Genomic DNA, 22,374 nt, shown 5'->3' on the forward strand with positions numbered 1-22,374 from the left:
CCTCAGCATATTTGAGGAGACATTTCAAAGACTCAGTAAAGATCAAGCGCTACCATCACTGCAAGCATTTTCTCAGCTCCTTTACTAAAGAAAACATTAAAATTTTAAGACACTGTAACCAAATTTATCCAGCTACCTTTGAACCTGGCTGCAAGATGCAATTATTACAAGAAAAGAAAAAAAACCCCACACATTAAAAAACACAACATAATGAGATACTGAATTCACACCATATTTTTTGTAAGTTCTCTACTTCTGAATTGCAAAAGGTACGGGTTTTTTACAAATAGCAGATTTTTATTGCTTGTATATGCATTCTGAACTGAGCATGGGGCTTGGCATTTTTTTGTTTGCTTTTGCATTCAGTTTGACAAGAAGCCTGCCCCTGGAAGGCTTTTTCAGCTTTGGTTCAAAACTCACATTCTTTCATTTGCATGAACAGCCTGGATTTCAAGAACTGAAAGCAAAATACATAGCAAGCCAAATATCATTTCCCCACTGGAAAGTTAACACAGACAAAGCAATGAGACTCCTAAATGACCCAAGACTATACACTATTAGGTGCTCAAATAAAACAGGCACGTTATTTCTGCAGAAAAGTAGTTGACAGAAATAATGGGCAACAAACACAGATAGATATAAGCATAAAGGACCAGAATGCTAACAGTGAGCACGACAATGACATATAGCACATCATCATGTCAGCTAGTACTGAGTCTTTACAAATATTAAGGCAAAGAAGGTTTTGAAGACAGTGCAGTGCATCTGGGACTTTCCCAGGAACAGCTTGTTACTACAACAGGTACAATTTGACTGCTTTTGGAGAGGCCAGGTGAGAATATTGCAGTTAAAATTCAGAAACAGGAAAACAGAACTAGAGTATCGTCAGGCATTAATAACGTGCTCTTCATATACAGATATCTCTTTCCGAGATTTCCTCCAAGATCCCAATTAACCCCTTGGTGCAGCATTCCATTTTTAATATAAACTACTACTGATTAAACACTGATTTTTTCATTCCACTAGAAACCATACACCCGAAGTTCTTGCCTCTAGATTATCTCAGCTCATCCTATTAAGAAGTCACACAAAACTATCGAAATCTTACAGCAGTTAAAAAGACATCACCACCCAACTCCCATATTGTAGGTGAAAATTAGGATAGTTTAACTTTATTCCTTTTCAAAATACTTGCATTGACTACTGTCTTTTTACAGATATTGAGCAAACTGAGCATGAGCCTGCAGTATACCTTCATAGTGAAGGGGGCTAAAGGAGCTGCATTAGCAGAAACACAGTCAGTAGTATCAAGCAGAACTATTATTCCTCTTCACTTGGCACTTCTAACACGGCATCTGGAATCCTGCATTCAGTTTTGGGCCCCTCAATACAACAAGGACATTGATAACTTAGAGCAAATTCTGCAGAGGGCCATTTAGATGGTGAAAGGCCTGGAAGATTTGTCCCTTAAAGAGAGGTTGAGGGCACAGGACTTGTTTTAGTCTTGAGAAAAAAATTCAGTGGAACCTACAAGCAGCCTTCCAGTACCTACAGTGAGGCTGCCCAGGGGACAAAAGCATAGTGCATACTGCACTATGGAAAGACATGAGAAACCACGATTAAATTGAAACAGATTTCAACCAGAAATACGGAAAAGCTTTTTCAGCATGTGGACAATCAAGCATTGGAACAGATCAGCCAGAAAAGTTCTGCAGTTCCCATACTTGGAGGTTGTCAATGCTCAGCTGGTTGAAACCCTTTGCAATCTGATCGACCTCACAGGTGAGGCTGAATTATTTTATGATTCCAAGATCTTTAGAGAGTTTCACTTCCATGCTGCCTTGGCACCAAAATCAGCTGACGTCTACAGCTGCAGCTATTTTCCTTACTTCCTCTTTTGCTTTCTTTTTATTAAAAGAAATTGGCAAAGGCCTTAGAAGACAGAGAGCCAGACCGTCTCTCTACACACCAGACACTAAACACATGGGCATGTGCAGATAAATGGGGAAACCACAGATCAGACCAAAGCACTTCAGCCACCATTACTCACTAGAGAGATCTGTTAGCCCAAGACACTCCAGATCCAGTTCCACCTCCTATGACAAAACATTTCTTTTGAGTCAGTGTCCAGTGTTTTGCATTTTTTTTCCCCAACATCCATCTAAAATGAAATTACTGTGGCTACTTTTAATTTAAGCTAAACAGCAAACACTTTTTAACTTCTCAGATTTAAAACGATCACAATATTAAGACATACCCTACAGATTAAAAAAGAAGAAAAGAATGTCACAAAACAACTATTTCCCTAGCAACACACACAATTAGGTCCAAGGAGATTTCTACCAGTGATTCAAGTTTCACCACGTATTTCTCAAAGCCAAACTGTCCCACCTACAGATGGCACTACAGATCACAGCAAACAGCTTAACAGACTGCTCCCTCCCGTACACATACTTCTCTCACACGATTACCAGCGTTAAGAAATCTTGCTTTAGATTCGTTAGCTGCTTTGCCAATGCATGCCTAAAACTCATTATTTAATTTTTAATAAGAAGAACGTATGCACCTTTCATCCTTTTCAAATTGAATCTACACTCTTTCTTCTTTTGCTAATTGCTAGTACTGAAAGGATTAACATTCCTTTCCTGATTATCACCGTCTTCAATCTTTTTCTTTTTTGTTTGTTTTTCTCGGTGGCTTTTTTTTGTTGTTTGTTTGGTTTGGTTTTTTGCCTCGTCATCTTCGTGTACTGCAGATCAAAACAAATAAAACTGTCAAATAAGGGTCCAGGAAACATAAAACATGGAAAAGAAAACAGATTGCAGCGAACAGGAAAACTGCTATCTGTAGCTCTTTCTCTAATGCAGTGCCTATGGGGATTACAAACTCCGGTCTTTTGATCCAGAAGTAGGAAGGCAAAAGCAGAACTAGGCTACATCCCATTAAAAGTCCTCGGGCAACCTAAGCTTGTATACTACTATGCTATGTATATACACAAGCACACATTGCTAAAAAGTCATTCCCAAAGTCAGCTGTGTAGAAAGTTCTTGTAATACAATCCTTAATCACTTTAAAGGAGCATTATATTCCCACTCAAGAAACTCACAGATATACTATCAAAGTATCAACTGGAAGAACACACATTTGCCCCACAGTAAGTGCAACACCACGTATCATTAAGGTAAAAGAAAGAGCATTGAAAGGTATTACTTCCAAGGCCAATAATTTGCAAGCAATTAAAACCTGTCCAATTCTTACCACCTACCAGCCTGGCAAGCAACAGAATAGAGCTTAAAAAGTGGCTCTGGTTGTATCTGATTAATGAACTAACATTGAATTGGGCAGAAGCCTTGCAAGTCTAAAAGTCACAGGTTTTGTTAAGCAAACAAACAAACAAAAAAAAAAGCTATGAACAAAATCTGGTCTACTAAACTCAGGTTGCCTCCAATATCTAGTAAATTTCAGCAAGCAAAACAAATCACTGAACACATACTGTACCAGAATTGTTATGCCCTTAGCCTGATTAAAACCAAATATATCCCTCAACTAGGGACCTGAAAAAGAAACATATTATTGAAACCAAAATGCATTAAGTTCTACAGGATAAAAACATTAATTTTCACATACTACACATAGCAAATATGTGGAATATAAACTGTCAATACATCGTAATTTCTCCTCATAATTTTTATTACATTTCAAAATATTGAGGGAAAGGTATTGCCTTACAGGTGTACAAAGAAAAAAAAAACAGTCACTGAAGAAAAAAGAATTAAGGCCTATAAATGTACAAGATTATATGTTTACTGTAGCAATTTTCATATATATGAGAAAGCTAAGCTAAACTATGACATCCACATATACTAGAGAAAGCAAAAGAAATCAATACTGAATTACCACTCTTCAAAAATGACCACATTTACCACTATAATGTGGAAGCAGTATTCTAACAAAAATGCACAAGGTAACATTTACTGTAGGTGACAGAGTGTGAGAAAAGTTTGGTTTCAGTTTCACATAAACTAGGATCAACACCAATACAGGCAACTATGCTTTTAAATACTCCAGTAAATGTAAACTCTGACCTTCATATACAAAAGGTCAAACAACTGTTTGACTTTCACATGATACTTGAGAGAAGAAGTCTGAAGCAAGACAGGTGGCTTTGTCACAATGCTCAAATCTGGGCCCCTTAGAAATAACAAAGTAATTCACGCTGTGTCAGGTTCTGTTCAGTAACACTATATACCATGGCTACCGGACCATACTGGAGAAAAAGTTGCAATATCTAGCAAACAGTTCAGCTGGGAACATACACTTTTGTCTATGGTGAGACTTCTCAAATACGGATATTCCTCCTTACAACACACTAGCGACCTTGCCATGATAACGTGTCTGTTGTCATTGCTGCAGTGTCATGGACAAGCCCTTGTACTCCTGGCAGTCTATTAGCACATGAGAATAAAAACTAAAGATGCACTTGCATAATTAAATTACACCTTCATATGCATCTTTATGTAAAATTTAGAAAGACACAGAGACACCACCACTCTCTACCTGATAAATTAGTCTTTCTTATTGTGGACATCTCAGTCACAAAATAAGCTAACTTTTATAGAACTAGTTCTACAGTTTCGGGGGGGGGGGCAGGAGGGGGGGAGTGGGGGAGATGTCAGGAGAAGAATAATCACAAAGCCTGGATTTAACAGTATGCACTATTCTACACTTCAGATTTCAACAGGTCTCCCCTGTAGGGGAAGCGCAAAATGTGCCACAGCTGGAACACCGTAACAAATCTCATAGTAGGAGCTATCTGCTTCACAATCCCAGCTGCTGGAATTAGAAGCATGTTTAACAATAACAAATGGTTTGGTAGGAATTTAAGTCCATTACACTGTTCCAGGGTGTATTAGAGGAAAAAAAGGAAAAAAGAAACAACATTTAAGACAGGTATGCTGCCTTTAAAGACCTTCACTAAGGGAAGCTGCCCATGTACAGCTCTTCTGGTGCTTATGAAAACATTTTAAACATTTTTGCAAAGCCTTTTACATCTTTCATAGGCACAAAACGTTATCTTCCTTTTTTACATTTGCCTACAAACACAGAAAAATTCAGTTTCCCAAATAAGTGTTCAGTTCTTTTAAGCAGCATCAAATCTTTCCATCAGTCTTCATTTCTTTTCAAGCTTTAGATCTTCCTTATCAATCTCTTCTAAGCACTCAAAATCTTCTTTTTTGCACCATAGTACCTTAAATTTGACAGCATCTCCAGCAAAGCCGTATGCAGACCAAGTAGAACAGAACAGTTTTGCACCACACTGATGTCAATAAGGTGTTTCTTTTCATGTATTAACATGACATGGTTGACTCACCTTGAGATTCAAAAATGACCCAGATCTTTCCCAAGAAACAAGTTATTAACTCTTCAATTTCTACAGGTGCTACTTTAATACAACCAAACTGCAATGCAAACCAACACCGTACTTGGTCCTGCTGAACTAGAGCCCCCCCATTAATTACTTCAAGTGCTCAAGGCTTCATTCTAATCTGAGCTTCTGAAGCAGCAACACACCATTCTTCTCCCATGGTTTAATTTATAATTTAATCAGAATATTTTCACTAATAACTCAAAGTACGATGCATTTTCTAGAAATTGATATATTATCTCAAAAGATAGCCTGTTAAACTATGCCAAAAGTTATACTGATGTCAGAATTTATCACATGTACTACTTCCTATCACTAGAACCATTACCACTTTAGAAAGAAACTTTTTGACAAAACTGTTAACAACTATGATGGCTGTTATTTGGTTTTTTTATCACTTTCAAGGAGCTGCAAAAAGACTGTAGAATCCTTCCCTGTAATTGTTAAACTTGGATCCTCCTTTCCTAGATTGCTTTCCTAGATTGCTCCTACATATGCCATTTTTAAGCGATAGAAAAAGCTCCCAAGCTTCCCTGCAGGCTGCAGCACTAATCCTTTGGCTGGTCTCCCCTAGTGCTCTTCCTGAGCTCTACTGCCATTTCTATTTCATTTTTACCCATCTGCAATTTTCTGAAACTTCAAAAGGGCAACTGTAGTGACTCTTCAATTGCCTCATTAAGGTCTTCGCACATGCAAACATAAAATGCATTACAACCAGCTTATTTCAAAACACCTCGGTAGACAAAATAAACTTTGCCTATCCTTGCCTACCCTACTGTCTACAGATCATTTTGCTCCTGGCTTCTAAGAGACTCCATTTCCACCATACCTTCAGAAAGAGAAGTTCTATGGCTCTAAGCCTAAAATTTAGTTGATGTCATACAATAAATAGCACAATGGTGTTTTCCATGCTATTCCTCCTATACCTTAGCATTATTCCACTTTCTCCAAAGATTACAATTCTTAGAGAGAATTTTCATTAAGGTGACTATGATGACAGTGGCCTTTTCTGTGCAATTTCAAGTAACTAAGTTTCCAAAAAGACATATAATTTCTCTAGTGTATAATCAAGATTCACAAAAAACAAAGGAAAAATATCCATTCCTACCCCGTAAGTCCAACTAGACTTTTAATGCCTCGGTGTTCAATTACTTACAAACGTGAAAAATACAGTATACCTACCTGCTCATTTTCTTCATTTTACTGTTCTTGGCAATACGTAACGTGTTCCTAGCTAGGTTGATGTTTTATCTGCTCATTTTCTGCTTTGAGAGAACACAACATGACTCTTGGATTTCCTCTACAGTTTCCTTTAAGGCATTTTTTATACGAGCTTCAGTTTGACAAATTTCAGGAAAACTAGAATAAGCACAAGCACTTTTTTGTTTTTACCTGCACAAACTCACTAGCACATCACACACTTGCTTATGTTCTGCAGCTATGTGAACTTTCTTACACGGTCCAAACAGCATCTAACAGAGGTTACTCAGTAAGGCAACCTAAGCACCTCACGGTGCTGGGTAGCACAAGCTCCCAAGCTTCCCTACAGGCTGCAGCACTAATCCGTTGGCTGGGCTCTCCCACTGTTCTTCCTGAGCTCTACTACCATTTCATGAAAATGGGTCATCACAGCACACTACTTTCATTTATGACTGAGAAACACACACCTTTTCCAACGCTCAGGATTGAGGGCACACTTGAAAGAAAGTTCACCCCTTTGGGGACAAACAATAGGTCTGATGCAAAAAAATTCAAGCAATGTTGTAACTAACTTGAGCAGAGATTTCAATTTAGCACACATCGACATGCATTTCCCTGCTCAGTTTCCTCACCACTCTCTAGTGACAACTGGATTCATGTTAAAAAATATATATATATATTTCCTTCCAGAACACAGCTCTATAAGTAGCAGAGAATTTCTTATGAAGAGACTGAAAAGGCTACTATCAGAAAGCTATAACTTCAGATTTCCCAAGCTGCTAATGAAGTAATGACTGAAGAGTTGTCAGTATGGATGAGTATAAGCATACTAAGCCTGCCAGCAAGGTTCCAAATTCAGAACATAAATCCAATTTAATGGTCACTTAACAGCACATTTGACAACCAGGTTTATAAATTTTTGACTAAGCAAAATGCACACATCTGTTATTAAACATTTCAATAATTAAATCCCCTATGACTATTGATCTTAATAATTTAAGTTTTCTATGGAAATAAATATTTTATAAAATGAAGGAAGTGTAGAGAATAATGTTGAGCTAATAGTCACAAAAAGAAAAATAAACCAAAAATATCTATATCATACCTCTACACTTGGGCTAAGGCTGCTCGGCAGTGTTTCTGATGTCACTGTTGTGCTTGGAAGGCTGGAGAAGTCCCAGGTATTCACAGGCTGTATTGGTTCAGATGGCTGAGAGTGATCAATACATTTTGGATTGTTCAATAAGGTCACTTCATAAAATTCTTGAATATCTAAAGATGTCCAAAAAAAGAGAAGTTAAGCTTTATAGTTACGGTAACATTCTGATTCTAACAGTATCTTCCCCCTGCAAAACAAATTAGATACCTACCACTTTATCTACCTATTACAGATGAAGCTGCATTGCCAAGATCATACAAACTTCCTTACAGGATACACAACCACTCTCTATGCCCCATATCTCAGAGCCAATATGTCCCCACTCACTCTGGGCTTCTGCCACCAACCCCAATAGCATGATCTGCAGCAGGAACACAGGAAGCATACGGAATAACTGCAGTAGAATAGTGGAAGAGATGGCTTGTCTATACTTCAAGTTACGGTATGTGTAATTTCAGTTACTGTAGCTTTTGGTTATCTGAAATCTATTGTTCAAGGGCAGTATTAGAAGGTCTTTTTTGCAGTATATGTTTTAATTAAATGACCACAGAAATAAAAGTATACCAATGACGTCAGCAAGAGAGAGAAGTTGCAAGAAACTAGGAAAAAGGAGATTGATCAGGATGTGCCATCATCTGCTTTTTCCGTCTAAGTAACAGAAATTGGATGAAACTTTTAACACTATGAATTACAAGTCATACTTATGAATTAATAAACACCTTTTTTTTTTTGTTTTTAATAACCCTGAAGACTCAACTGGAAACTTCTGGAGAACAAATATCTGGCTGTGTTAGGGTTTTTTACTGACATCCTATCCACTACATGAAGCACCAATAAAAATAACACAATCTAAAGCAGCATCAAAGGTATTTCTATGAAGTATAAGATATGAAATTTGCTACCACAACTATAATTACATCCATCAAAGCTCACATTAAAAAAATAAGACGTCTGAAAAGTTACAGGCTAAGGAAAGGGCAGACAAAGGAGGAAGCTGTCTTGTAAAGATTGTAGTCTCTTCTGTGAGGTATAAAGCTGCTAAAGTGGAGTTGTAAATTACACCAAGTTCACAGAAGACAAATACACAGATACAGTTGGTCCAAGAAGTAAATAGGACCCAGCCACGAATAAGAAGGACGCTGATCTGCAGAATCTTGTAGCTTTTCAGCAGCTGTTCAGAGTCAGTAGCAGAGACACAGTAACTAATTCCTCTATAGACCTGTTCCACTAAAGACAGACAATGCAAATAAAAGAAGCCTTACTGTTGCTGGTGGTCCAGTCTTAGATTTTTTATATTTTTTTTTATATATAAGACATTGCACTCCTGCTCTCTACTAGTCCAGAAAACTGCAATTCTCAAATTCCATTTGTATCTTTTATCTAAGCAAGAGTCAAATTCCTATCAACTGCTTACATTAATTTTTAAAGTTATACTTGCTCTTAGCGCTGCTGATTGGAAGAAGTAGCAGTGTGGGTTGCAGAAGAGGTTAAGTGACCTAGATATACAGGAGCAAAGCAGCCTAAGAGATACAAATTGCCTTTAAATCTATCTTTCACATTAGTTCCCTCAGTTGCAAATTTGTCTTGTAGCTGCATTAAGAGTAATACATCAATCAAGCACACTAAGGTACCCCCCCCCCCCCCCATAAGAGTACTTTGTATATTAAAATAAGCAGTGGTTTAAGTTGATTCTATAGTTGCAATCACCAGCAACCAAGCCAGGAAGATCACTACATTATTTATGGGAAGGGGCTATTTGTGCAACTGTTTTGCAACAGAAATCTAGGGCACCGATTCTCAATTCTGCTACTGTTCTTTTAAGTCCCTGCCAGTGGAGGTAGCCATTTATTCATACTGCAGAATGACTTGTTTCAAAAAGCACATTATTTCCCAAACATGTTCTCCACTTCTCTATGAAAACACCACAATGGGCTTATTACTGAAAGATGTCAGAAATATATACACCAGTTAATATGAGGATTAGTTTCTGTTTATCCTGAACTTGCTCCAAATCCCCAAAGTTTCTAGGAACTGTGTCTATATAATAATATCTACTTTTTTCTTTTTCCTAACATTTATTTATATTTTTGCTATTCAGAACACAAACATTAAGTACTTAGGAGTGTAGGCAAGCAGCCTATGCACCCTGTGCTTTAGGCCCACAAGGAATGGGTGCTAGACACTTGCATTTTTTAAAGACAGAAATTCAGGCCATACCTCATTCAACCTAAAAAATTTCTTCTTCTGGTCTACTGCTATGTATCAGCTCTCAAAAATATTTAGTCATATGAGCATGCTTAAATATCTACCTAAGTAATGTTAATCTGTGGATGTATTATTAGCATATGAGAAGTTCTAGCATTTTCCTAATTCTTACAAGTAGCAGGTAATAAAATACTGATTTTACCTTTTTTTTTTTTTTTAGCTATATTTCTGGTTAGATTCCCTCTTAAAGCTAGGTGTGCTTTTAAAAAAAAATAAATAAATAAAAACGTTCCAGCCCCTTCCTCCCACATTAATTCCAAGACAGATTACATCTCAAACTAAGTTACAGAAAACTAATTCAAATCAGATATCACACAAGAGTAAAAGAAAACACAGACGGGGAACATTTCTAGCTAGAGTGGAAACACCAAAAGAACAGTCAACTGACACTGAAAAAAAGAGGGGCAAAATTACAGGAAAGCCAAATTGTCAAAAGGTGATTTATGGCAACACAGAAAATCATCCTGGAATCATATCAGCTTCCAAGTAAAACTACACTAAGTGGCCAAATCATCAATGCATGTGACGGCAACAGGAATAAAAGTCTACAGGAAGCAAGTGACAGACCACCAGTTCTGAAAAGGAGGACTCTTATGAAACAGGAAACTTTTTTTCTTAACTTATTAGTAGTGTGAAAAACTAAACAGTGGTGACAAACACAGTATTTTTTTCAGTATTCCTTACAGTAGAAGTTGACCACCTGCAAGCAGTTTGCTGGTATACTCCCCGCTCCCCCCCTGCCCCATATTCTTCACTCATCTTAGTTTTGTTCTTTGAATAGGTTCATTCACCAGTAATGTGATACACTAGAAGCTAAAACTGCTCACTATTCAAGCAAACAAGAAAGAGTTACCTACCAAATATAATTTCAAACCCAAATCAACTTCACAAGGGAGTTCAAGGTTCGCTAAATCCACAACACAGTAATTGAAAGAACAGCAGAACTGCAGAAGCAAACAAATTCTTACAGCATCTCGTAAATTAAGTGTATTTGATAGCACTTCAAGAGCCTACAACAATTCTATCTAGAGGATCTGCCTCTGAGGACAAGGATTCCAACTGCAACATGACACCATTCCTTCAGATATATTTCTTCCCTGCTCCTTAGTAATCAGACACAAGGCCTCTGCTTGCCATTTCTACTGGAGTGTCTGATACTTTTTGCTATATATTCAGAAAGTGCACTTGTAATCAGGGTAACTTAACATCAGCACATATTCTAAAAACCTCACTGTCAAGGCAAGCTCCCTACAAGCACCTTTCCTACAGAAAGGAATATGTAATTTTAGTATAGTCAGCCAGTAAAATAAAGCTGAGCAGAATTCTCTGCATTCACTTACGCATTAACCTTTTGATAACAGTAACTTTGCAAGTCAAAGATCAGATACCTATAATTGCATTTTCTTAAGGGAATGGTGTAACCCTGTAAACAAGGTGTTGGCATTGCTTGTAACAGACCATAAGCCCCATGTTAAGCTAATAACCGGGCCTATGGATTTGTCTTGGCCTACCTGGAGCTTTGTTTTAGCTTGTCCAACTTTAACATCAATTATCTAAAGACCAGATGATTTATCTAATCTGAATAGCTTTTACTTAGCTTCAGACAATTGTGTGATATAATACCTATTTTTATAAATATTTATGTATAAAATACACACAACTTACACATTAGTAAAGAATACTTAAATATTTAAGTATATAAATTTGCATATAAATGTTCTCTATATTCCATATATACTTGTATGTAAAACCAACAGGTGTTATGTCATGCAATTGTCTGAAGCTAAGTAAAAAGCTATACTTGGGTACACGCACACACACAGATTATACATAAAAGACCGTGTGTGTATTTCTGTAGCTAATAGGCATCATAACAAGTACTTATTCTGCAGAGAATGAGTTACCCATGACCCCAGAACAAAAAGCTGCATAGAGGAGCCCAAGCATAAAATGACAGCAGAGGCCTTGAAAATAAAGGCACAGGATGATATCGGAGACCTCGAGACTAAAAACAACTCACCAACTGCTAATTACTGGTGAACTTGGCAAAAACAGTTTGAGGGATAACAGAACAAAGAACAAGCATTCAGCATATGTAAACCAGACTGTATATGCAAGAAATTCAAATGTAATATGGAACTGCAAAGTACTGAAGAAAGAACAAAGCACAGAGCACGTCAGCAGTCAAAAATAACCTCAAGAAAACAAAACTGTGAGAAGAAACGATCAATCCCGTACAAACCCACAGGAAGCATTCCCTGTACCACTCAGTCTCCCATTCCCTTTTCTTCCCTCCCAATATTTTAGTATGCTCTGGCTTTCTAACAATTATTAAGCAACTTACTGTATTTTTTAATGTGATGTTGTTCTTTAGGTAGCTGATGTTGGACCTTTAATATTATGGTATAGAAGGAATCACTAAAATTTCACGGGAATTTATTACTTATCTCGTGGAAGGAGGTTGTAGCAAGGGGCTGTCAGTCTCCTCTCCCAAGTAACAAGTGACAGGAGAAGAGGAAATTGCCTCAAGTTGTGCCAAGGGAGGTTTAGATTAGATATTAAGAAAAATTTCTTCTACATATCCATTTAACACTAGTAAACCAAAACTTAAAGTTTAAGATTAGTTTGTATTTTCAAAAAGAAAATACAAACACAAAGAAAAACTTCATATCTATTTACCAAGCAATGACCAGAGTCAACTAAGTATTCTCTTTGTGTATTCACTGGTCACCTTGTGTCATGGTGTGTGCATCTGGTCAAAAATACATGTTTGTATTCATACTGAAATGAAAAGTGAAATGAAATGAAAATGAAATGAAAAATGAAAAGCAAAAACCAACCTCGTCACAACCCATGTAAAGTCCCTTTCAAGGTTTGTTGTTTTATTTTGGTTTGGGGTTTTGTTTGTTTAGGGTTTTTTTCTTCTTTAAAAACAAACGACTGCTGTGCACAATAAAGAATTCTTACAAATGAAAGTTACAAGCTGCAGTGCAACTTTCTCACCATGCAAGTTCTATTCTATGAGAGCCTTTGCTACAAGCTACAGCATCCAACTACTCATCCTCAGCCCTTTCACTTTTTTCAGCAACTTGTGTCCCACACTTTCAACCTTCCTTCAGCACGCAGTTCTTTGTTAAACTCAAATTCCAAGAGATGCTACTTTCCACTTCTAACACAAATGCTCCTTAATTTGCACTGAACCAAAACTGTCCTCATCTAAGCTCAGATCTAGTTGTTTGGTTTTATTCCTATAGCTGCTTTTTACAGTCAGACATGTTCAACTCCTTGCCAGTTTGTCCACTTATGCTTTCCAAACTGTTCATTCATATCTTCCTTGTTGCTTACTAATCATCTTGCCATATCTGCACATTGCCTCTTTCCAATTTTCCTTCAGAAACCTACAGGGTCTTCTTTACGTTCAGAACTAAGGTAGGAAAAATTAAAAATCAAAGTTGTCATCACACAGCCAAAAACTGGCATAATAATCTTCTGCTCTTCCAAATTCTTTTCAGTTTAATACCACCTCATGTTCACTTAGTCATCAACCTAACCTTAAAAATAAACAAACAAAAAACCCCACCGAAACTACAAATGAACTCCCAGTTATCCCGCTGTCTACAAACACGTCAACCCCAGTTGCGTATCAGCCACCAGCATAACATAGTATTTTTCTTAAAAGGTTGCATTTACTACTACCTTTAGGGATCAAAAAACCTGTCAGGGACAAGGGAAATTTTACTGTTAAGTCTTATTTGTAGGATGTCCCCTAAATAGTGTCCGTACAGGACTCAGGAGACTTCTCTCCAGACAAATGCATAAAAAAAAAAAAAAACAAAAAAAAAAACACCAAAAAAAAAAACCACCACACCCCAACACAAAACGAAACAAAAAAGCAAACCAAAAACCAAACAAACTATTTTAGGGATGAGTTCACTCAACATTTCAAGTAGAGCTTTCACACAGGTACTGTGTGCTGCTTCTAAGCTCTGTGCTGTCTCCTCAACCAACAGTAAGCTCAGAGGCTCCAAGGTAATTATCTGACATTGTTAGCAACACAAGGACGGGTAGCACCACATCCCAGCATCTCCACTAGTGGTAACACTTGCACATTTCCCGCACCTCAATTCTAACACGTTTCTGAAAATGGGACTTATATTTGCAATGCTTTTACAGTTTCTCCACACGTTTTTCTTACTGCACCTCTGTCTTAGGCCAAGCTTTTAATTTCAAGCCAAAATAACTCAGCTTTTTTGAGCACTTGTCTGGGAAGATATTCACACACAACAAGATTCCTATAAAAGCTTTATCAAAAAGCTCTAGAGCTGCCCCTAATTTGAAGAAGGAATATGAAGCTAAGGAGGTTATTCTAGTGCCAGCCCTACACCTTTTGTGGTCTCTTTAACACTCTTGCAAATTTGGCCTAGTTATAACTCTGGAAGCCATCTGTGCAAAGAGACTAGTCAGCTGCTAGAGTTCAGTTTCCCTGAAGATTCACACCACCTGCATGAAGACAAGCACCATCCTGCAAAATACAGGCAACCAGACGCACAGGAGGCACATGGTATTCCAGCTGCAGAGCTGAACAAGATGTTCTGCCCTTGCTGCTGCTGGGGTCACCACGGAAGCAGGCCTAAGATTAAGGCCAAATATCCCATCTCATGCTTTCCCCCTTTCCTCTACACTGTACTCAAGCACTGAAGTAAATGTTGAAGGGAATTAGGAGAAAAGCCAGGTACCCAGCATGGGGAGAGACAGGCATCAGAACTAAGGGAAAACACAGGTAATAAAGTGAAGCAAGAACAGAACATAAGATAAACTTTCCCAGAACGTGGAAACTATACCAATTATTCCCAATTTCAACTTTCTTTTCAGCCCCTGGATGAACAGCATATTATTGACCAAGTTTTCTTGTCAGTAGCCCTTTTTAACAGTGACCCTGTGAAGAGAATACTGTAATTGATAAATTCTACAATGCAGCTATTCAACACTGGATACACAGTCAGTATAATGACCACAAGGATAATCTTTTGCCACAATACTATTTATCTGCATACCAGTAGCTACTCAACTTACACTGGTCTTACTTGTTATTTTAGGCTACCAGAAGCAGCACCTAATCCCAAAAATTCAATACATTGCACTGTCACACATAGATGTAATACAGCATGGGAAACACTTTAAAAAGAAAGCACACAACAACCCCAAAACTTTCCACACTATTGAAGTGGACTACTTGCATACAAAACAACAGGTAGTTCTTCCAAAAGGAGGAGCAATGAGACTGTTTCACTCATTATTAGGTTCCTTGAAGAGGAAGACATAAAGTTCTTGCAAAAACTGGGACATTCTGAAGCAGTGACAAACTACAGAGCAAAAGCATACTAACAAGACTGAGTCAACACTCCAATCACTAGCTAAAATGTTTTATCCTCCCTCCATCTGGATAAAAAAAACACATGAAATTCTCAACTAACTTTGACAACACAACCCTAGGTCAAATCTCCTTGAAACTGACCCACCTTTGCAAAAGTTTCAGGAGACCACAGTAAGCATAGCCATAGTATATCCTTAGGAAACTTGTCTGAAAAGCAGACAAACACCTCAAAGTGGCAAGAACTATATTCCATGGATGTTTCAGTCTCAAATGTGAGCAAAGATGTTGTATTACAGAAGATGCAATCTGGGGAAAAATTCACAAAAACGCAGTAAGGGTAAGATTTCAAGGTGAAAATACTCTATCTAGCATCTGCAATAGTTCCAGTAGTATCCAATATAATAGAAAATGTAATTCTAAACTTTCCTCTATTAAAAAAAAAAAAATTAAAAAGTAGTAATAAAATAGCCCAACAATACTCCCTAACTCTCTAACGAGATCCCCAACTTACTGTCAAGAATTTCTGGATTCTTAATGCAAACATTTTTCAACTGAGTCTGAAGGAACTTGTACTGGGGCCTCAGTGACACTTAGAAATGGGTTCACACAGTTCACACAGTAGCCTTCCTTGCGTCAGCTGAAGAGCAGTCTTACACAATGACACATGCCCACAACTAAAATTCTCTACAAGGCCTAGGCTGATTTGAAAAGTTAACTGTGTCATCATGCCATATGCTCCATTAACTAACTATATCACTGCAAGAAAAGCTGATACTGAAGTTTCACTAAGAGCAAGTACTTTTGGTTTCAGTTATGAAGAAAAGTTTTTGCTTTAACCATGTTTGATTTCAACTTAGCCAGCAAGCACAGAAAATATTTCTATGCTGGCTAACTGAGAGGGAGCTAAAAGAGCAAGAATATCTACAGAGATGCCACACACTGCTCACAGAAATGGGGCCACATGCCATCTAGCAGGAATGCGGTCAGTCCATTTTGAGGGGTACCAACTTTGAGGAGTGCTGACCACCCCAGCCTGAAATCTACAGTCGTTTTTCCGAATTCAGTTCAGAAAGCCAGTGTGAACAGAGCTGAGGAAGCTGAAGAGTATGTTTCACATTCCTAGATGATTCAGCCCAGTCAGACTACTGATAAATCTGAACAAAAAATTTACCTTAATGCAACCACCAACTTGACAAAAATTTCAGAGACCAAACCTTTTTCTAGTGTGTAAAAACATCTTAACAGCATTTTTTAAATATTCTAATTCATAAAGCTCATGAATCCAAACTATGGTTAAAAAACCTTAATGGTTGCTGGGGGAAGCTGTTCTTTCGTTCAGTCGGGATTACTGAAACCACTACATTTTTTTCTTCAAAATTCCCACACTGGATATTTAGCATTAGGAATAGCCAGTGGGTAAGCACAATTCTCAAGGCAGATCTTCATGCAAAAGGACTCCAAGTGAAATAAATTAGACTGCTTACACACATGAAATTCAACACATTCAAATTCCCCTAGTCAAATCTGCCAATTTATACCAAAAAGCCTCTATACGCATAGCTATAAAATAATGTATAGGAAAAAAAAGAATCATGGAATCAACTAGGTTGGAAAAGACCTCTAAGATCATCAAGTCCAACCTTTACCCCAGGACTGCCACGTCCACCACTAAATCATGTCACTGAGGGCCTCATCTACATGGTTTTTTAACACAGGGACAGCAATTCCACCACTTCCCTGGGAAGCCAGGATATCTGCCTGACTGGCCTTCTCCCGATCTTCACTCACAAACATTCAGCCTCCTCACAGCATTAAGTTCCAGGCAGTCAATGCACCCTGACATACAACGCAACCCCACTGCCTCTCTTTGCTTGCCTATCCGTTCTCAAGAGCCTGTAGCCATTCATTGCAGCACTCCAATCATGCGAATTGTCCCATCACTTAAGACGGACAAGGCAAGAAAGGCAGCACAGCCAACTTCACTGCCAGGGAATGCAGAGACTCTTTTAGAATTCCTTTGTTCTGAAACCTGTGTAAATGAAGTTTATTGTCAGGAAAAGGAATATTTTTAAAGTAGTAAACTACCTTATGTTTCCAGCTATAACTAGTGATAATTTTAGAAGACTTTTAATATGGTCAACTGGAGCATGCAAGCCATTAAAAACAGACTTTTAACTACACAAAAAAAGATTCTGTGTATAAAGAGAAGTCTGCTTTTTCCCTCAGAAAGGTTAGACTTCTGCATGCACATGCTCCTCTTATATTTTCAAAAAGATAAACACATCATACCTATACCTTCACAAGAACCTGTACCTTCTCAAGAAGGTAAAAGTGCCTAAATTAGAAGCAGAACTTCAGAATTATTACCTCACTATTTGAAGACAAATTTCAAATTCTTCACAAAAGTGAAATTAAGTATCCCATGCTTCCATATGTGGATTTCATCTTACTTTGGTGTCTTAGTAACAGACTTACCTTACCAATTATCAGAGCATCAGTAACAAGCTATTTTAACTACAACCAAGAAATCATAGCGTAGAAAAGATACCATAAAATTCTGAGTCTGTGCAATGGGAAATTTACTTTAAACTGACACTATTCTCAAGCTAATTTTAATTACAGGTCCTTGGTATTCACTTAATTAAAGTCTTACACATCATTATACTTGGCTGGTTGAAGCAATGGAAAAAACCATGGGCTTTTTCATAGACTGTTTTAAGGAGTAACATTTGGTTACCAATTTTGTTACTACTTTGAAGTTCTTACAGTTATTTCACTTCAGATACAACACTGCTGTAATGTCAGTTTCATAACAGTGGTTGTTCACACTGACTGGCTAATGGTCCAAGTCAAACCATTTAAAACTGTAATTACATATTTAAGAACCAGGTCAAATTTGTAGATTGTTGAGCTAAAATTTAATTGATAGAATTAAAAAGAGAGGACAACATTAAAAAAAAAGGCTCAAATAATAAAATAATACCATTTATTCTTCAGCATCCAAATGGAAATACAGGGGGGAAGTAACCTTTAATTACTTCATGTGTACCTAAATATATGAAATATTGAAAAAAATCTGTAGTTTTCAGGAATATTTAAATTTCCCCCATTATAAACCCAAAGATATATTTCTGTGCATAAAGTAATGTCTATTTATTGCTTGAAAGAACAGCATTTGATTGCCAAGTTAAAAATTATACTCAAAAGATAACATGAAGTTGACAGCAGATCCTGACTGCAGCCTTCACAAACATTCTCACCTGCCAAGGACAGGCAGGTCTTGGAGATAGTGCAGTAACTTGGCACAAAACAAAAGAGAAACAAAAAGGAAAAAAACCCACAGAAAATAAATGGATCAAGTTCTCTTTCAGTATTATTTTATTTACAATTTAAAAAAAAAAAAAAAGAAAGAAAGAAAAAAACAACCCACAACTATAAGTAGCACACTTTCTGGAAGAAGTACCTACAGGAGAAATAACTTGGTAGTTCAACCTGAAACTTTGTCAGAACAGCATCAGGAATTTAAGTAGGGAATAGATCGCAACTTCTCTAAAAGGTGCACTTAATCAGCCATGAAGTAACATGAAATGCAGTATTCCAGTAAGCCTAACCTGGAGCAAAACTGAATACTTCATTCAGCCTGCTCCCAGATCTTCACAGAAAGATAGCAGGCAGAAGCAGGCTCAAGGTCTTCCCAGTAACTGTATCTATCCTTCAGATTGCATCTTTTCCATAGAGTCCCCCAACTCTTTACCCCCATCATGCACTAGTCACACCATAGAAAGATGTTTACAGGAAAACAATAGCCAGGAGCAGCCTGCCATGAACAAGAACTCCCCTGACGTATTTGCATGGAAAGGAGAAAGACTCAAGCTGACAGCATAAATTGCTTGGAAAGTACTAGCCTTCTGTGCTACCACCTTTCAGACAAGCAGTTTGGAAACATATGCATGCACTCAGTAATAAACAATTACACAGTGAACCAGTAAATGCAAAGTTAGTGCAACATTCCCAAAAAGCATGACCCCCATTGTATATGCACAAAAACTATGGTCTTATGATTGCAACATGCAACATCTAACAAGACCAGAAAACAGGCAATGTAGCCCACCCAGGGAACAACACATGCTTGTTTTCTGCTCTTGCAGAATGAAGCCAACAGACATAAGGTTGCCTGCTGTTTCTAGTGCTACTAGTAAAACAATGAATATCCGTATGTGGATACAAGAAGAAACTATGTCTTGCAGATTAGATTATCAAAGGCTAATAGATGGGTATCTTATTCAATGAAGGGGAAAAATGGATTACTGCATAGATCTTCACGAGGGGTTTTTTTAAATAACAATAAAAATAAAAATAAAAAAACAGCCACACATGTACACACCCAGAACAAGAAAGATGGTAATCAACATTGAAGTTTGCCAGGTGAAAATAAAAAGCGCAACTGCAGTACATTAAGCTTCTGATGTAAGACTTCAACACTGTGAACACCAATAGGTGAATCCTCTTCGTGTGTCCCACAAAGATTGTCTAGTGTTTCATCACAGAGTTGGTTAACAACAACCAAGCATTGAAGAGAAATTCACAGAGCTCCTCTAAGTAAAAGATTTCTGCAACTGACCTAGTTTCACAACTACCTTTCATAAACATACATGATAAGAAAGACACAGCAAGATTACCGTCTTCTGAAACCCACTTAAGATAAATAAATGCTCCAGAAGAAAACACTCACATGCAGGGAGGCATGCTTATGTCTTGCCTGTCCCTGTGCCTCTACCACAACACAGATCTAAAGCTATTTCAAGGCCAGGTTGGACAGAGCCTTGGATGACATGGTCTAGGGTGAGGCATCCCTGCCCGTGGCAGGGGCGTTGGAACTAGATGATCTTAGGGTCCTTTCCAACCCTAACTATTCTATGATTCTAAGCTGTGGTACTACGAAAGAAGATATACACTTGTATGACACTAACCATGCAGTAAGCCAAGTAACAAATGTAGCTACAACGTTTGGTTTTAGTACAATTCCGACACAGGTTACTCTGTCAGAAGACAAGGATGAAGAAATTTACAAATTTTACTCTAAGGTAAACTAACAAAGCCCTTTCATCCATTAGCTGTCATAAAGAGAGTAACAACCAAAATCAAGGAGAAAACACATCTCACTGCTTCCTGGCAGAAGTTTCCAAATAAAATCAGGATTCTGCAAGTTATATTTATGCTTTTTTTTTCCCACCCAACATTCATTCAGGAAATTAAAAGCTACATGTAAGTAGTACAACAAGACTTGTGGGAACATTTTAAGTGAAGCACTACAAATACTCTAAGAATTAATAGTGTTTCCACTACACTTTAATATGGAGAGGAAAAAAATCACTGTAGTATACCCTGAGGCATTATAAGTTTCTTCTCACTTATTTAAAGTTAACTTTGCACTTCAGGTACACGCTTTATGATGATTCTAGAGATTCTTCATCAGGAACATTTGCCTGAATCCAACTTTACATTAAAATCATTTCAACTCATTAAGTAATCTGTTACATATGGACTCACCAGAGAAAAAAAAAAAAAAAAAAAACAACAAAAAAAAAAATACTCCTTAGAAAATTTTCAGGTGAACAGACATGTGGAAAACCAGTCTAAAGTAATCTACAATAAAATGTCACAGAAGAAAATTGCACCACAGATTCAAGCAGTTTGGGCTAGTCAAAAAAACTCGAATAAAGTAGGTATATGAAACAAGTGAACTGTTGCTCTGTAACAGCACGTGTGTTACTACGCAAAACAAAAACACAACGACAAAAAGCACGTGGCTTCTAACATAAGGACAAAATACCTTTTTTTTCCCTTAACGCTGCAAGCGACAGCCTAAACAAGAAACGATCGGCTTAAGCACAAACCGAAAGAAGTCAGCCTTTACCTATCAAAGCCTGGAAAAGGTTACTTTGGAAGATGCTGATGACACGCTCTATGGAGTTTCGCAGCTGCCGGTCCTCCGCCTGGCTCAGCTTGGAGCGGTATTCCTCCAGGAGGCGCAGGGCTCGCTGGGTATCTGCAAGCAGAGACCAGACACGGCTGACCCCAGCGCACCAGGTAGGAGGACGGGGGATGCATGCACTCGCGGAGAACGCAACAAGCCTCCGCGGTCGGGACCGCCCCAGCCCAGCCCGGCAGCTTCTTTGTTCGCAGCTAAGAGAGCGCGGGCGAGACCATGCCCCTCGGCGGGCTCACACCGCCCGCGGACCAGCGGCCGCCCCTCCTTGCCCGTCCCGCCGCCGCCGCCCGGCGCAGCTGCTGTCAGGCAGCGGGTCAGGCAGCCCCTCAGCGCCCAGCTCACCTTGCTTCCTGACGGGCATGGCGCTCCCCCGCCGATCGGGACTCCGCCTCACAAACTTTGCGCCCGACCCGGGGCGGCGCGGCGGCGGCACGGCTCCCCCTGCCGGCCGGGCGCGGGAGGGGCACGGCAGCCGCCCCGCCTGACCGCCCCGCCGACCGACCCAACCGCACACCCGCCGGCCGGCTGGCAAAGAGACCGAGCGACTCCGCTCGGGGCTCCCGCCGCCGCGGCGCCTCCGCGAGAGCCGGGTCCCGGCGGGCCGGCGCGGCGCAGTGTGGTGGGCCGGGCCGGTACCGGGTCGGGCAGGGCTGGGGTGCTCTCGCCGCCTCCCGCCCGCACCGCTCACAAATTCCAAACTTTCCAGCCAAAATGGCGGCCTGGAGGCTGTGGGGAGCGCGCCCCCCCCCCCACGTGACCGGGCCCGGCGGCCGCCCAATCAGGGCTCGGCTCGGGGCCGGTACCTAGTCGGCGGGGCGGGGGGGGAGGAGGCAAGGTGAGCTCTCGCCACCCGCCTTAAAGGGGCCGGCGCCCGGCGGCACGGCCCCGCCCAGGCCCGCGCGAGGGGGCGGTGGTGCTCGGGGCCCCCCCCGGCCCCCCGGGGCGCCTGGCAGCTGCCG

At 39.2% G+C, this 22,374-nt stretch overlaps 1 protein-coding gene across 20 annotated transcripts in view; it reads right to left on the bottom strand.

Annotated features, from left to right (window-relative positions):
• The window catches only part of DLG1 (discs large MAGUK scaffold protein 1), a 160,454-nt gene extending 138,316 nt beyond the window's left edge, over nt 1–22,138 (bottom strand). For 13 of the 20 annotated variants that reach the window (XM_030494769.2, XM_030494767.2, XM_030494762.2 and 10 more), the window contains exons 1-3: nt 21,758–22,138; nt 21,341–21,472; nt 7,731–7,897 (exon numbers count right to left, since the gene is read on the bottom strand). In XM_030494769.2, coding sequence (XP_030350629.1) covers nt 7,731–7,897; nt 21,341–21,472; nt 21,758–21,776 — 318 coding nt within the window. In that variant the 5' untranslated portion in view covers nt 21,777–22,138. The remainder of the gene's footprint in view (nt 1–7,730; nt 7,898–21,340; nt 21,473–21,757) is intronic. The other 7 variants (XM_030494778.1, XM_030494774.1, XM_030494781.1 and 4 more) reach the window with 1 other exon arrangement.
• Nucleotides 22,139–22,374: the final 236 nt, after the last annotated feature.

Source organism: Strigops habroptila, chromosome 8, assembly GCF_004027225.2.
Source record: "Strigops habroptila isolate Jane chromosome 8, bStrHab1.2.pri, whole genome shotgun sequence".
In the NCBI taxonomy this organism is placed as follows: Eukaryota; Metazoa; Chordata; class Aves; order Psittaciformes; family Psittacidae; genus Strigops; species Strigops habroptila.